Source organism: Vipera ursinii (genome assembly GCF_947247035.1).
Source record: "Vipera ursinii genome assembly, chromosome: 1".
NCBI classification, from domain to species: Eukaryota; Metazoa; Chordata; class Lepidosauria; order Squamata; family Viperidae; genus Vipera; species Vipera ursinii.
In genome coordinates, this window is record NC_139512.1 from 195,182,858 (window position 1) to 195,200,900 (window position 18,043).

Sequence of the window (18,043 nt, forward strand, 5' to 3'; positions counted from 1 at the left end):
TTTCGGGTAGCCCAAATTTTCCCTGTTTCATTACATAATAATTGTCATATCTAAGATACACATATTGCATAATTAAATACATTCGTATTTTATTTCACAAATATATTTCACAAATATATTCTGTTTATCATCATAGTACCAATATCTATTATCTCAATCCAACTTCCATATTATAATTCAGAACTATATTCTAAGAATAATTTTAATTTCCCTTGTAAGTCTAAATCCTAAATATTAAATCAAATAATATCTTTTAAAGTCTCCCCTTAACCCATTAAGTAAAATTTTAGGCTCTTCCGTTATAGATAAAAGAAAGAAAAAAACAAAACCATTTTTTAAGTCTAACTCTGGCTTTCTTTTTGTGCCAAACAGGCTTCCATAGCAGTGCCTTTAAATCCTCAATTGTATCTCCCTTCATTCCTACACATATTATTTGAATCAAGGGAGACCATCCAGTTCTCAATTTTTCAAAGGAACTGACCCCTTTGTAGTCATTAAATTGTCGCTCTAATAGTTCAAATCTCCGTGTTTGAATCAGTATGTTTGTCATCAGTTCAGTCTGGTCTTCTTCAGTCTGGTCTTCTTCTTCCGGTTTCATCTGGCTTGGGTGAAAGGTCATGTCCAGTGTTGTAGTTGTTCTATGGTTGTCTAGGTTTTCAATGCGTTGTAGTTGTAAGTCATTAGAACCCTCCATCTTGGTGTTGTTTTCTTCAGTTTGTGTTGTTTTTTGAATTGCAGGTTCTGTAGTTGAGATCACGGTTTGGCTATTGAAGTTCTCAATAGATTGTACTTGTTGTTCTTTAGAATCCTATGTCTTAGTATTAATTTCTTCCTCTTCTATTGCTTTTTGGATTGTAGATTCATTGGTTGAAATCAGGACTTCATTTTGTAAATTGAAGCTGGCACCTTTGTCTTTGAGTCTGGATTTCGTGAGCTCAATGCAAGGATTGTTTCAAGTATGAGTTTATAGTTAAGTTGTGGATAATATTCCTCCATTTCTAAGGTATTTAGGGATAGATATTTAGTGGAGGCTATTTTTAATAGAAGTCAGTAAATGTCCACCTCCACTATTCCTGGGAGTTGTTTTCTTCGCCAGCTGTTTCAAATTCTTATCTTTTAGATAATATCAAGGACAGCTAGATTGTAGCCAGGTCTCACAGTAAAAATAAATTTCCTTGCTATACCAGGCTTCACCACAAGATGTCCTTAGTAGCATATAAAATCTTCCAGCTTAACAAATGAATAGGGTAGTAGGTCCTTGTAGGCATAAAGACTTTTTGGGACCTCAAATATCCTAGATCCCCAAGTAGGCAGATGCCGCTGTTCCAAAGAAGGGGGGAAGAAATTTTCAAAAAGCTCCCATAGGAAGGTAGTTGGGGAAAAGAGAAAGGTAGGATCTCACCCAATTCCTCCACTTTGCTTTCATCGTGCTTGATAGGGCTTTTGGCTTTTACGGCTTGATGATCAGCCATGTTGATGGCCGGTCTTTTCTTCGTCAGTCCAGAGGAGCTGCTCCAGATCAAACGGAGGGGCTGCCGCCCTTCCACAATCAATCAGAGGGCTTCCTCATAGTCGTCGCTCCTCCAGGGCGACTTTTGACCCTTTTCAGGGTCTCCCAACAGAGGAAAACTGGGTGCTGGGGAGAAGAGCTCTCTGCGCACATCCGCCAGTGCCGAGAACGCAAACTGGAAGCAGGACCCAAAAAGATCATGGCAGACTTGGGCCCCATCCAACAACATGAAATTTAATGTGGAGAAAAGCAAGGTTTTACACCTAGGCAGCAAAAACCAAAGGTACAAGTATAGATTAGGCGAAATCTGGTTCAGAAACAGTGACTGTGAGAGGGACCTTGTAGTCCTAGTGGACAATCACTTAAACATGAACCAGGTGTGTGCAGCAGCAACCAAAAAAGTTAATACAATCCTTGGTTGTATAAACAGAGGCATAGAATCAAAATCACATGAAGTATTAGTACTGCTTTATAAATCCTAAGTAATACCACACCTGGAATACTGCATCCGGTTTTGGTCACCACATTACAAAAAAGATGTTGAGACTTAGGAAAAAGTGCAAAGAACAGCAACTAAGATGAATAAGGGTCTGGAAGCAAAAACATATGGAGAAAGGTTGCAGGAATTGGGTATGGCCAGTCTAGAGAAAAGAAGGACTAGAGGTGACATGATAGCAGTATTCCAGTATTTGAGGGGCTGCTATAAAGAAGAGGGGGTCAACTTATTTCCAAAGCACCAGAAGGAGAAACTTCCTAACAGGACAATTAACCAGTGGAACAGCTTGCCTTCAGAAGTTGTGAGTGCTTCATCACTGGAGGTTTTTAAGACAAGACTGGACAGTCACCTAGGATCTCCTGCTTGAGCAAAGGGTTGGACTAGAAGACTTCCAATGTCCCTTCCAGCTCTCTTCTGATTGATTGATTGTTACAGATTATTGTTTGATCTTAGAACTGTCAGTAGCTTATGAACTATAAGCTTATACATTAAAAAGATTATAAATTACTTCAAACTTGGTTAATGTGCACCAAAAACGGCAGAATTAATCCAATAGCAGCAATAGTAGTGAAAATTCTTCAAGCGTAACTTACCATAAATAAGTCACGGGCACCTATATCAACTGCTAGCAGAAAGGCCTTTTCAAATCTTTGGTGCCTATAGAATGAACAGGAACAAAAATAATTGAAATCGATGGTATTGATTACATGTAACAGACACAAATACGTAACCACAGCCATGAATTCTAGTCCCACCTTGGGGACTAGGGTCAGCAGGGTGATCATGGGCCAGTCACTTTCTCTCTTAGCCCTAAGAAATGGGCAAGGGCAAACTAGTTCTGAAATTTTGCCATGAAAAGTACAGGGACATGTCCAGTCAGTTGCCTCCCTGCCCCCATCAAATCTAGACGAGGGCAAGGGAAGGGAAGGATCCTGCACATTGATGTCTGATTCCAAATTCATCTTTTTTTTTTACACTGTAAGTGAAATGTGAGTAAGCTCAGGGCAAACAAAGAGCTAAGACCACTGCCACCTCTCTTTTCGATCACCTCTCCACCAAAAGTCATAAAATAAGCAAAGTAGGTTTGTATGTGACATACAACCACAGCTCTTCTCTACACTGAAATATTTTTGCAAAATGAAAGAGCTACAGTTCTACTTCTGACACAGTATATTCTCCCACAAATCTGGCCATTGTGTTCCAACGTAGTGATGGTGGTGGAGAGAGGAACTAAGACCATTCAGGCAGGTATGAAAGTCTTTGTATATGCTCAGCTAAAGCAAGCAGGCGCATATAGTAAGAAATAAGACAGGAAAATTCTGATGGTTCACATTAATGACAACAAAAATAGCATATTTTCAAAATGTGCAGTAGAAGAGTACGGTAGACCACTCCTGAATTTTAACAAAAAATCCATGTGGTGGACAGATAAGATAAAGTGAATGATAATGTAATTCTGGAAGGTGGACCCTTGAGATTGGATGATACTCAACAAGCTACAGGTAGTTCTTGACTTACAACCACAAATGATTCCAAAATTTCTATTGCTAAGCAAGATAGTTGTTAAGTGAGTTTTGCCCCGTTTTGCAACTTTTCTTGCCACAGTTCTAAGTGAATCACTGCAGTTGTTAAGATAACAACATGGTTGTTAGGTGAATCTGGCTTTCCCACTGACTTTGCTTGTCAGAAGGTCACAAAAGATAATCACATAACCCCAGGACACTGCAACCATCATAAGTATAGGCCAGTTGCCAAGTGTCCAAATTTTGATCATGTGACCACAGGATGCTGCAATGGTCATAAGTGAAAAAGGGTCATAAGTCACTTTTTCAGTCCCATTATAACTTTGAAAAGTTAGTAAATGAAAGGTTATAAGTTATAATTGTACTAATGGTATTTATGATATGGGAAGGTAAAAGTCTGCAGGATACCTTGTTTCTGATATTGCCTCCAGGAAAAGAAAACCCAAAGAGAACAATAGTGGCAATCTGGAGCATAAGAAGCATGAGCATGAAAAAGCTCAGTACGGTGAAAGATGAAAGGGATTTACTACACATTGATATCTTAAGAATCAGCTAACTGAAATTAACTGGATTTGGATCCCTTTTGGATCATGCTGTTTACTTCTCAGAACATACCAAAAAATAAGCAGAAAGTTGAAAGTGCCAGGCAGCTCACAAGCAGGCTAGTGGGCAGGTAAAAAGCAGCTGTGGCATGGCAAGACCAGCTGCTGCCAGATGGGTGCTTGTGCACCAGTGGTTGGTATAGCATGAGCACGGTAGAGCCAGGGATGACTGGTGCAGGAGGGAGTGATTGCATCAGCACAGGCAGGCAGGTAGACATGTGCTACAGAGTAGCAGATTCCCAAGTACTACATAGCCAGGGTCCTCAGGAAAAAATGCCAAGGGATTGACTTGATACCTTCCCTTACAGCTTTCCCATTGACTTTGTTTGTTGGAAGCCGACAGGAAATTGCAAGGAGATCCTTGTTTAACAATCCAGAATCGTCTCTTAATGAGGCAGTAAACTGGCAGGATTGCCGTCGCAAAACAATGCAATCATGTGACATCATGCTTTATGACTGCATTGCTAATGCAGTCAGATACTACTCTGTGTTTCAAATTTTCTTCCATTACATTCAATTCCACTCAAGCAAGTTATGTTATGCTCATTGTATTTTTTTTATTTTCTAGATAACCAGGTATGGGAATTTTTCTTTGAGGAGTTCATCCTCTTGGCTTTACCATATTTTTTTGTAAGCTCATGGTCTATTCCACCCTTCTCCTTTAAGGCAAGCAAAATTCTGATAATTCATACAGTACAACCTAAGGATCACTGAGGCTAAATCAAAACCTTCCCAGTTCTTGTCATTTTTCCACTTCCACTTTTTCATTAGTGGCCAAGCTTTTTGAAGAACCCCTCCCCCCAATGTAATTAAAACAATAAACACCAGTAAAATAAGATAAGCATGATACTAATAAAGTCCTAATGAAACTTTCATGAAGTCCTGATATTATACTTAAATGTAGAAGGAAATCATACTAGCATTCAAAAATATTTTTACTAATTACTAACAACCAACAAGCTGTCTTAGTTATGCTCATTGACTGTGTAAGTAAATTCCTTGTGCTGGGCTGATAAAAAGGAAAACTGCTATGTTTTTCCCCGTGCTTCTCTTCAGTAAGAATACAATTTTTGGAAAATCATCTGTGGGAGAAAAGTTATGTCACAGTTTGGATTTATAAACATTTCTTTGGAAATGAAGAAGTGTCAGAACCTGTCTCATAAAGAAGTCAAATGAAGGATGATGTGTGATTGCAAAATATGTTTTTAAATCCTTCCAAAGGAAGACAATGAGACTAATGAATATTGGGGGGAAAATCACATACTGTATAATTAAGTAGAATAAAATGAAATTCTAATTTCTTCAAACTTTAAAATGCACATGCAATGGAATATCATTCAAGCATTTTAACAACAAGCAATTGTATTTAAGCCTATGAATGAATGATGCAAATAGGTAAAAAATAACTACATCTCCCAGACATTTATTTCAAGGCTTACATGATCACTTTTAATTCAGTAATTCTGTTCGATATTTCAATTTAATACTTTACTCTTTCATTCAGTTTCTAGGCATCTAGCCCATTTCTTAAGCATAATATAATTATTCGTAAGAAATGCTTTCCTAATAAATTCTCCTATTAGCAACTGTTGGGTCAGAAACAACATTCATGGAGGTACAAAATGAAAAATGATGTTTCATTAACTATAATTTGCAATATTATAACAGTTTTATTCTGGGCCCTACTAAACGGCATTCCTCAGCTAACAGGGCCTGAAGTATGCCTATTTTGCTGAGCTTGTTCTGCAGGATAGAACAAACTCCAAGAAACTTGGCCCTGGGCCATGAATTATATCCAGAAGATACACTGGTAACCCAGGCATCTCACAAAGTAGTGGTATTACATATGCCGAGTAACCAGTGCCATTGATTACTCGTATTGCTGCATTCTGTACCAGTTGAAGCTGTCAAACACAATTAACTTAATCTTTGATTCATTAATTTTACAGATCCATAATTTTCAATGTATCTTACAATCTAACATTAACTGAAAACCATTCAGCTTGTCAGCCAGTAACACAGCATCATCTACATACAAATGTACAGGCAAAACCACATCCAATTGTTAACCAGTACTCATACAACATCATTACATTTTCAATAAATCTGTCCATAATTAAACAGCCAAACAAATATTAAGCACCTTTTGTCTTATAGTTCCTGACACACCTAATGCTCCTTCCTCCTCCTAATTTCTTCACAACAACAACCCTATGAGGTAAATTGGACTGAAAGTGTTTGGTACTCAACTAGCTTTCATGCCTAAAGTGGGACTAGGGTCATTTAGGGACTATTGTTGGAAAGGCTGCAAAATTATGCAGCTAGCTCCTTTAATTACTCCAAGGTTCTGGTAAAGAGCCTTGGTGGAGCAGTGGGCTAATGCCTCCTTAAGTAACACCAGCTGCCTGCAATTAGTGCAGGTTCGAGTCCCACCAGGCTCAAGGTTGACTCAGCCTTCCATCCTTCCGAGGTAGGTAAAATGAGGACCCAGATTGTTGGGGGCAATTAAGCTGACTTTGTAAAAATGCCGCTTGGGGGGGTGAAAGCCCTAATAAGCAGGCATATACATCGAATGAAGGCTATTGCTAAGCACATTGATTTGTGCTTAAATTGTAAGCCGCCCTGAGTCTTCGGAGAAGGGCGAGATATAAATGGAATAAAAATAAAATAAATAAATAAATTAAATAAATAAATAAAAGTATGGTATGGTACAGGTAGTCCTTGACTTACGATTTAAGGGCTCAGAATGGGTGTTTAACATAATGTAATGACCATCATAAAACATTGTACTGGCCTTCCCCAGTCACATAACTGCGTTTCAGGTTCTTTTTTAAAATAATATTTTATTAATTTTCTCATTTTACAATGATTTAAAAAGCAACGTGATGACTGGGTTAATCAATAGTCCAATAGCATACATAAATCTCTAGTGTAAACCTCATGTTACAACATCAGATATTTCCCCTCTTTTTCCCTTAATATCTACTATCTCATATTAAGCTAATACAGTTATTTGTTGTTGTTGTTGTTGTTAGTTGCGAAGTCGTGTCCGACCCATCGCGACCCTATGGACAATGTTCCTCCAGGCCTTCCTGTCCTCTACCATCTTCTGGAGTCCATCTAAGCTCACGCCTACTGCTTCAGTGACTCCATCCAGCCACCTCATTCTCTGTCGTCCCCTTCTTCTATTGCCCTCAATCTTTCCCAGCATTAGGCTTTTCTCCAGTGAGTCTTTCCTTCTCATTAGGTGGCCAAAGTATTTGAGTTTTAGCTTCAGGATCTGGCCTTCTAAAGAGCAGTCAGGGTTGATCTCCTCTAGGACTGACCGGTTTGATCGCCTTGCAGTCCAAGGAACTCGCAGGAGTCTTCTCCAGCACCATAGTTCAAAGGCTTCAATTCTTTGGCGCTCAGCCTTTCTTATGGTCCAGCTTTCACTGCCATACATTGCAACTGGGAAGACCATAGCCTTGACTATACGGATTTTTTTTTTTTTATTAAATTTATTATTTAAAAACATTGGACACAGTACCAGCGAGCTGACAAACCTTTTTGTCTACAATGTTTAAATATATATATATATACATGTATATATATACATCAAAAATACACTTAAATACACTTAGATTACAAATCGGTGAAATACCACAATATTTAAAACAGTGAGCTAGTCTGTAAAACCTAATAGAGACCTTTCTTTTTATCCATCCAAAGATACAATTTGTTCCAAATTCTATAATAGTCTGATTGATCTTTATTCTTTAATTCCAAAGTTAATCTGTCCATTTCAGCGCAATCCCAAATTTTCCTAATAACCTCTTTTTGTCCTGGGATCTCATTCTTTTTCCATTTTTGCGCAAATGATATTCTAGCTGCTGTGATAATATGGATCGTTAAGTATAGCACATCTTTAGGATATTTCTCTTTCGTGATTCCCAACAAGAAAAGTTCTGGACTAAACTCCAGATCTTGTTTCAATATTTCTTTCAGCCAAATCCAAATCATTCTCCAAAATTTTTGTGTTTTACTGCAAGACCACCACGTGTGGAAGTATGTGCCTATCTCTTCAGAACACTTCCAACATTTGGGAGATACTGTTGTGTACATTTTTGCTAAGCGGGCTGGGGGAAGATGCCATCGGTAAAACATTTTAAATAAATTTTCTTTATACGATGAGGCCAGTGTTATCCTTTTATTCCTATCCCAAATTGTTTGCCAAGTATCTAGGTCGATGTTATGTCCTAAATTGTTAGCCCAGATCAACATGGGGTCTTTCACTTGCTATACGGATTTTTGTTGACAGGGTGATGTCTTTGCTTTTTAGTGTGCTGTCTAGATTTGCCATGGCTTTCCTCCCAAGGAGCAAGCGTCTTTTAATTTCTTGGCTACAGTCCCCATCTGCAGTGATCTTGGAGCCAAGGAAAATAAAATCTGTCACTACCTCCATTTCTTCCCCATCTATTTGCCAGGAATTGAGAGGGCCAGATGCCATGATCTTGGTTTTCTTAATGTTTAGTTTCAACCCAAGTTTTGCACTCTCCTTCTTCACCCGCAACACCAGGCTCTTTAGTTCTTCTTCACTTTCTGCCATTAGAGTGGTATCATCTGCATATCTTAGGTTGTTGATGTTTCTTCCGGCAATCTTAATTCCAACTTTTGATTCATCTAGCCCTGCCTTTCTCATGATGTGCTCTGCATATAAGTTAAATAGGCAAGGCGACAGTATACAGCCTTGCCGGACTCCTTTCCCAATTTTGAACCAATCAGTGGTTCCGTGTCCAGTTCTCACTGTTGCTTCTTGGCCCGCATATAGATTTCTCAAGAGACAAATAAGATGGTCTGGTATGCCCATCTCTTTAAGGACTTGCCACAGTTTGTTATGATCCACACAATCAAAGGCTTTAGCATAGTCAATGAAGCAGAAGTAGATGTTTTTCTGGAACTCTCTAGCTTTCTCCATGATCCAGCGTATGTTAGCAATTTGATCTCTAGTTCCTCTGCCTCTTCGAAATCCTGCCTGTACTTCTGGTAGTTCTCGATCCACATACTGCTGGAGTCTAGCTTGTAGAATTTTAAGCATAACTTTACTAGCATGAGAAATGAGTGCAATGGTGTGATAGTTTGAACATTCTTTGGCACTGGCTTTCTTTGGAATTGGAATGTAAACTGATCTTTTCCAATCCTGTGGCCACTGTTGAGTTTTCCAAATTTGCTGGCAAATTGAGTGTAGCACTTTTACTGCATCGTCTTTTAAGATTTTGAATATCTCAGCTGGAATACTGTCACCTCCACTAGCTTTGTTGTTGCTCAGCTTTTCTAAGGCCCACTTCACTTCACATTCTAGGATGTCTGGCTCAAGGTCAGTGACCACCTCATTGTGATTATCAGGGACGTTAAGCTCATTCTTGTATAATTCTTCTGTGTAATTTTGCCACCTCTTCTTAATCTCTTCTGCCTCTGTTAGGTCCCTGCCATTTTGGTCCTTTATCATGCCCATTTTTGCATGAAACGTTCCTTTCATCTCTCCAATTTTCTTGAAAAGATCTCTGGTCCTCCCTATTCTATTGTTTTCTTCTATTTCTTTGCATTGTTCATTTAAGAAGGCATTCTTATCTCTTCTAGCTATTCTTTGGAATTCTGCATTCAATTGGGCATATCTTTCTTTTTCTCCCTTGCCTTTCGCTTCCCTCCTTTCCTCAGCTATTTGCAAAGCTTCCTCAGACAGCCATTTTGCTTTCTTGCATTTCTTTTTCTTTGGGATGGTTTTGGTTGCTACCTGTTGTACAATGTTGCGAACCTCTGTCCATAGTTCTTCAGGCACTCTGTCTATCAGATCTAATTCCTTAAATCTATTTGTCACCTCTACTGTATATTCAACAGGAATATGATTTAATTCATACCTGACTGGCCTAGCGCTTTTCCCTACTTTCTTTAATTTAAGCCTAAACTTTGCAACAAGAAGCTCATGGTCTGAGCCACAGTCAGCTCCTGGTCTTGTTTTTACTGACTGTATAGAGCTTCTCCATCTTTGGCTGCAGAGCATATAGTCAATCTGATTTCTGTGTTGACCGTCTGGTGATGTCCATGTGTAAAGCCGTCTCTTGGGTTGTTGGAAAAGAGTGTTTGCTATGACCATCGTATTCTGTTGACAAAATTCTATCAGCCTGTGCCCTGCTTCATTTTGTACTCCAAGGCCAAACTTGCCTGTTATTCCAGTTATCTTTTGGCTTCCTACTTTAGCATTCCAATCCCCCATGATGATAAGGACATCATTTCTGGGTGTTAGTTCTATAAGGTGCTGTAGGGCTTCATAGAACCGGTCAATTTCATCCTCTTCAGCACTGGTGGTTGGGGCATAGACTTGGACTACTGTGATATTGAATGGTTTGCCTTGGATTCGAACTGAGATCATTCTGTCATTTTGAGGATTGTATCCCAGTATTGCTTTTCCTATTTTTTTATTGACTATGAAATACAGTTATTATTATCAACTAAATAAAAACATCCTTGTTACAATTATCAGTAGTGTTTAGCTTATACATATCTTAATTGCGCTGTCAACCTGTTCACATTTACTATCAGTTACTAAGTGTCCTGAGATCATGTGGATACCATCTGCAATCTTCTCTGCCGTCTTCTCCAGAAGGTCAATGGGGAAGCAGACAGGGAAGGTTGCAAGGAGAGGGGATGTTGGATTTGAGGTCCAATCTTCCAGCATGCTGCGAGATTTTGACTGCTTCACTCAAGTGATCGAGATTCCAGTCTCAATTATGGCTGCGAGCAAAGGACTACCTGTAAAATGTTCTTTTCTGTTTCATAGCATTTCCAACTTTTATTATTATATGATTTATCAGTCTTGGAGATTATTGATGAAATTCTGTAAAAGTGTAAAACACTTTGTACCAATTTTATTTTAAGCTATAGCTTAAAATAAATAGTAATTATGGATTTGATCCATAATTATTCCCATTTTTGTGTAGTGATTGTGTCGTTGAAATTTTGATTCCATTTTCTCATCTCATCCAGGTATTTGTTCTGTTTCTGTATTGTATCTAAGTAAGAGTTTATATATGCACCCTGATAAGTGGTAATTATTTGTATAAACATTTTGAATTTTGCCTTTTTCAAAAAAAATATCTCTCCCTCATTTTAAAGGTTAGATTTTATCCTTCCAGCTATGATACATTGCAGCCTTCACAAAACATTTCTTGTTGTGTCTTTAATCCATTCCTTGGATTGGAGTGAATCATGTCTGCATTGGTATTTAAATTTGTTATACTGTAATTATCTCCAACAGGGAAGGAGAAGCTAATGTTGAAATTGTTAGGCTTATTATTTTCTTGGTAAAATTGCATTTTTTAAAATAAACTTTGTTTGATAATATGTTTTTAAATTTTTATCCTCCTTTCTGCACAAATTGCTATGAGGTCCATTAATTAGGTTGACTCCTTCCAGTATTGACATTTTGCTGTTGGAGAGTTTTATTCACTGTTTTATCCATGACAACAAACATGCTTTTTGATATAGCTTAAAATTTGGAAGAGCAAGACCATCTCTATCTTTTGAATCTTAGAATATTTTTAATTTAATCTGGGTCTTTTCCCACTCTGTATAAAGTTGTTGACAGTTTGTTGTCATTTTTGTAAATTTCTCTAAGACTCCATAGGAACCCTTTCCAACAAATAATTTTATCATGGGTAATGTATTCATTTCAGTAATTGTAACTAAGATAGCTTTGTTCTCGTCAGTAGATACTTATTTCATTTTCCATTTCTACATACCATATCATTATCATTTTCCTCTAATCTTTGTTTGTGTGTAGGGACATTGCTTAAATTGCTTGTCTTTGATTCTATAAGAGCTACAAATAATTCTCAACTTTCACTGCCTCTTAGTTTCCCAACGTCTTACTATTCAGAAACTTCTATTTACCTTTTATCTTTGTATATAGGCACAATCCATCACAACCTTCCAAAATACTCTGGTTTGAAAACTGATGTTAATTAAAAATGTTGATAAGAACTTGTGATACCTGTTGTTTCACATTTATTTTGCTCATCCTTGTCCGTGGAAAAATCAGCTATTATACTTTAATTGTGTTTGGCCTTTCATCTGTTCTAGCTTTAGCCCTTTGGTGATTATGTAAACTTAAAAATATTCTTGAAAGCTACATTGAGTAAATTTACCAGCATGTCTACACACTAAGAAAGCCCTATAGCAGAGGCAAATATAGGCAAAGATAAATTCCTGCTACTACTGAAATTTCTATTGTGTAGATATGATGGCCCAACAATTTTAGATTAGAACATTTATGAGCAGATTCTAGGATTCAAGCATTTGACATTCTGATTTAAAGGCATTAGGACTTTCACTACATTAGCATAGTGGGATGAGGGAGATAGGCGGTCCAGAAATGTGACAGAGAGATAGGCATGGAAGGAAGGAAGGATGAATGAATAAATAAATAAATAAATAAATAAATAACTGCTGGAACAATGATATAGGGAAGCATTTCATGGGTCTCTCTGAAGATGGGAAACAGAAAATGATATGTGATTCCCCCATCTTCTTCAAAAACACGAGCTCTTCAGAATCCAGTGCTGTACAACTTATTCTCTGCAAGTACAACCAGTTTTGAAATGTACACAACTTGTTTCTTTCTTTTCCCCTTATATGTTACCTAGTTTTGTTTACAATGTGAATTGCATAGAATACTTAGCCATATGGCATCGAAGTATTTAAACAAAATTAAAACTCTTACTGAAATTGGCTAGACCTAAAAATATCGTAGAAAGAAAAATTTGAATGTTTTACTGGATGAAATCTTTATTTAAAAAAAAAACCAACACAATAGAAACTTAACATCTGGTTATGTCAGAGTCTCTACTTCTAGTTTTATAGAACAAATCAGCCTTTTCATTTTGTCTGGAATCATACTGATTTTGATTACCTTTACAAAGTGATTAGAAGTTACAATGTGTTCCAAAAAGGATGTCTATTAACAGATTTCAGGATTTTTGTTAAATCTTTTTCCTGCGAGTTATTTTTGATACTAACACCTGAAGAAACTCTTAATTAGCTTTTGGGTGTAAAGCATAATTTAGGTGCTTCAAAACTTACCATCTGCACCGTAATACCACGAGATACATGTTACATTAATGTTCAGGAACCATTCTTAACTGCTTTTAACCAACCATATTTTCACAGTGATGACATCAGCTGACATAGTCAAAAACACTAGCAAAGGAATATGTTCTTATAATGAGGTGGAAATCCCTAAGAACGTTAACATCTATTAATTTTCTCTTTCAATTTTTTTAAAAAAAATGTGTTCTTGTCCGGAATATTTAACGATATCAGCTCTCTCAGCAGGGAAGAGAGATGTGCTTTGCTAATGGCTAAAACAAATCACTCTTTAGAAGAGCACCTTACTGCTGAATGAGGTCTTTTGTCTTTCTTCTTTTTCTTCCCTCTTATTAGAGAACTGCCAACCAAGTGAACTGCAGTTAAGTTATCAACACTTTTAGGCCTTTCACATACTATAAATCTATTTTTCCTTTAGGAAGAAGATGTTGCAGTAATCCTTCACGTTTCAATAAATGTAAAAGCCCAGAGATTCATCAGATATAAACTACTCTGAATTACATTAAAAAAAAGAATCAAGTGATACAAAACAATACATATGCTTAATTTTGTGAATATTTTGAAATTTCACAAAAAGTATTCAGAAGTAAATCTGGGTAATCTGCAAAGGCAGCCCCATGTACAGCATATAATGTTATTTAAATAATGACCACGAAAGACGATTTGACAAGCAATTTGTACTTCGTAATATACTATTATATGGCTTTTATGATTCTCTTGCATAGGAATATTTAATTTTTTTTTACAGTTTTTGGCTATTTTAATCTTGTTTATATACAGTAAGATTGTACAACTTAAGAGTTGCTTGATGATTAAAATGACAAATAAACCAAGTAAAACAAATAAGTGAGATACAAAATCTTAGTGTGTTGAAACCAGAGCAAATACATACAGCACCTGAACATGTTTGAAAAAGGACTACCGGTAGTTAAAACTAGTCAAAATGTTTTCGTATGTGAGTCTTCTAGAAAATGTTAAATGCTTTAATAATTTCTTATGAAACTAGTACAAACTCTTTGAAATTAATAAAAGTCAAGATAGTTGTTCACCTGAGCAGATGGTGGAAGAACCTTCGTGCATATCTGCTGATCTGGTCCCTGTATGCTAAAACAGTTGTCTCAGACAAAGGCCGGGTTGGTGCATAAAATGTCCCAAGAGTTGCCTCCAACTGAGCTGTGGAGTTCAAACACAGCAGCAGTTAAACAAATGGAGTACCCTCCCTTTAAGAAATACGGGCTCGTGTCTTCAGACAGCCAAGCTTTTCAAATGAACCTACAGCTCAGAAGAATACATTTTTTAAAAAGTGACAGTACAGAAACAAATCTATGTATGAACAATCATTTCAGGCAGCACCTAGGATGATTTGGAGCAGTAACAAAAATCTGTCAGCATCTCAAAATAAATGGATCTCTAATTATTATTTAAATGTGGCAAGAATGATTAATGACCATGCTACACTTCAAGCAAACTTTTTCCTAGTAAAAAGGGGTCTCCTTTTTGGTCCTTCCAGTTCTGACTTAGCTTATTAGAACTTTTCCACTGTGCCACGGGTAAAAATCTTTTCCCAAGGTTAGCCCCTCGGGGAAACGACTTGACCTCTGTAGGTATTTCAGCATGTCTAAAGGAAGCATTGATAACTGCAAGGTGAGTCATATCTTAATATGTCATGATAACATAGTACCTAAGTGCAAACGTTCAGCTTTACTATAATGTGTAATGTGGACGTTGCTTCCTTTCTGAACTATGTTGAGACTCTAGAAAGAGTACAGAGAAGAGCAACAAAGATGATTAGAGGCTAAAACATATAAGGAACAGTTGATGGAATTGGGTATGTCTAGTATAATGAAGAGAAGGATGAGGGGGGACATGATAGCAGTGTTCCAATATCTCAGGGGTTGCCACAAAGAAGAGGGAGTCAAGCTATTCTCCAAAGCACCTGAAGGCAGAACAAGAAGCAACGGATGGAAACAAATCAAGGAGAGAAGCAACCTAGAACTAAGGAGAAACTTCCTGACAGTTAGAACAATTAATCAGTGGAACAACCTGCCTCCAGAAGTGGTGAATGCTCCAACACAGGAAGTTTTTAAGAAGAGACTGGCCAGCCACTTGCCTGAGCAGGGGGTTGGACTAGATGACCTCCAAGGTCCCTTCCAACATCATCATCATCATCATCATCATCATCATGATTATTATTATTATTATTATTATTATTATTATTATTATTATTATTATCTATAAATTATTCATACTTGCATCTCCGATTGCATCTTGGATTCATGACTACTCAGCAATATTATTTGACAGCAATTTCTTGGCCTTCTCTGAATTGCTTCTTCCCTCAACTCTTTCATGAATAGCTAAGACTTGAGTTTTCAGCAGGTTTCCCATGGTAGGTTGCCAGATGATGAGATATTTTGCTTTAAGATGTCAATATAATGTTTATGGAATGGAATGAATCTTTCTAACTTCTTAATCCCAACTTTTTGAGGCACCAGAATTACAGTTACCACTAAATGGGAATAAGTACGGCAAAGGCCACTGCAGACAGGTATTGCATTCAGCTTGTATTTTCTGGATATCTATCTAGCTTGAATAAAGGTAAAATGCCGCACAAGCTTAAAATGAAAAAAATATTTTTTCCCAATTAATTTTGCCTAGCATTACATTCTATGGGCTATTTCTCCCCTTATTTAGAAGTACATAAATGGAACCATCGATGCACAGCTTCAACCAATGTTAGTGTTATGCCATGCAAATTACTTTAAATGAATGACATATTAAATTCCTTTTTAAAATTGCAGATACAATTTGATTTCAGAAATAGGCATCCCTGTTAAGGCAGATGGACGAATGAAAATTTAGATAGCCAAAGATACTTCAAAGGAAGGCCCATACATGATCTGTGGAAATATAATTCAATAAACACCACTGTCGTGCTGTTCCTATTTTTCCTCACAGGTTTTACGCTTTTGAAATAAGCCAAGCTGCATGATATTGCGGTTATAGTTGTATTAAAAAAAATCTAGTTTCTCTGAAGATCTTGAAGATAACCATAAGGGTTAAAATAAATTTAAATTTGGAGTACATTAAATTAAAACCGATCTGGTGTGGTGGAATCTGGCACTGAATATGAGAGGAGAAAGTAAAGAGACATATCAGCTTTGAATCATTGCTCTGCAGGAAGCTGCCTAGGAGGGATTCTCCATAATTTCTAGTCAGCATTTATCAGACAGTTATGCCGAGTCTGCTTCAGTCGGGCAAAATTTTTGTCTACGGGCAAACATGCAATAAAGAAACTGCATTGAGCTTTTACTTGCATCATTCTTGGTTTCCCGTGCTTGACATCTGGTAAACAAATTACCATGACAGATTGGTTAGGTGTCTTCAGAATAAATCTCAAATGACATAAGTTACTTGTCTGACATACTGCATACTGGGAGAAGCATAGAAAGAATGTATAAAACGTACATACTAAACCGAAAGGTCCCACATCTTTCCCCTTTTCAGCATGTCTAGAAATTTTCTAAGAATAAATGTTAATCCTATGTAGGATTTTATGTCAATGATGTAGAATGTCACGGTAACTACTTCTTCTTCTTCTTCTTCTTCTTCTTCTTCTTCTTCTTCTTCTTCTTCTTCTTCTTCTTCTTCTTCTTCTTCTTCTTCTTCTTCTTCTTCTTCTTCTTCTTCTTCTTCTTCTTCTTCTTCTTCTTCTTCTTCTTCTATAGCATAAGGATCTCAGCCTCATGGCCTGGACGCACGTTTCAACAGCAAGCAATTTTTCTAAAACTTGCTGTTCCCCATATCCTCTAGCATTTTCCTTTTCTCCAGGGAAGCGCTTGATGCCCGGTTGTACTTAACATGCAGAGACAAGCCATGAGGCTCTCCTACTTATAATTTTTTTAATCTAAATCCTGGGAAAAGAACTAATGGGACCACAAAAAAGACAAATAAAAAATGAAGGCGTTAGTGCTTCCAGTGTAAGCATCTACCACAAAACAACCCAGATTAACGTTGTTGATAAGAAAAAAGTTTGGCTGGTGGACATTGCACTATTTGGAGACAGCAGAAGAAAAGAGAATGAACTGGAGAAAATCACAAAACACAAAGAGTTGCAAATAGAAGTAGAACGACAGTGGCAAAAGAAAGCAAAGAGAGTACCAATAGTGATAGGCACCTTGGATGCAATCCCAAAATATCTGGACACCACATGAACATCATCAGCATTGACAAAACCACCACCAGTCTAATTGCACAAGGAATCTTTACTTGTAACCTTTAATACCATCATAAAACATCTGGCTATCCCAGATGTTTTGGAAGGACTTGAAAGGTAGACAAAAATGCCAGATCTGGTCTAAACATCTGGCTGCCTGTGTGATGAACCAATAACAGAATTTTAATAGATTTTTATCCTACTTTTTAACATAAAATTCAAGGTGTGAACGTTCTTAATATGATTCTCTTGCCTATTTTCCCACAACAAGCCTGTGAGGTGTGTTAGGCTGACAGAATGACTGGCCCAAAGTCATTCAGCTTGCTTTTATACCTAAGGGAGGCCCAGAATTCAAAGAATCCCGATTTCTAGGCCAGCACCTTTAACCCTACACTATACCAATGTATTTACACTGAAAAATTGATTATGTAACTGTCAGAACCCATTCCTATTTCATTTCATTTCTATCTACCTTCTCTGATCTAAAAACAAATCCCACCTTTCCCTGGGTTTTGCCATATTCCCAAGGGGGAGAGGGGATGTGCCTGCAGGGTT

The 18,043-nt window shown here is 37.3% G+C and overlaps 1 protein-coding gene across 1 annotated transcript in view; it reads right to left on the reverse strand.

Moving 5' to 3' along the window:
- WDPCP (WD repeat containing planar cell polarity effector) overlaps nucleotides 1-18,043 on the reverse strand; it is a 133,396-nt gene that overhangs the window by 59,596 nt on the left and 55,757 nt on the right. Inside the window, exons 11-12 of the mRNA XM_083370015.1 lie at nucleotides 14,322-14,445; nucleotides 2,600-2,663 (exon numbers count right to left, since the gene is read on the reverse strand). Of these exons, the coding sequence (XP_083226141.1) occupies nucleotides 2,600-2,663; nucleotides 14,322-14,445 (188 nt within the window). The remainder of the gene's footprint in view (nucleotides 1-2,599; nucleotides 2,664-14,321; nucleotides 14,446-18,043) is intronic.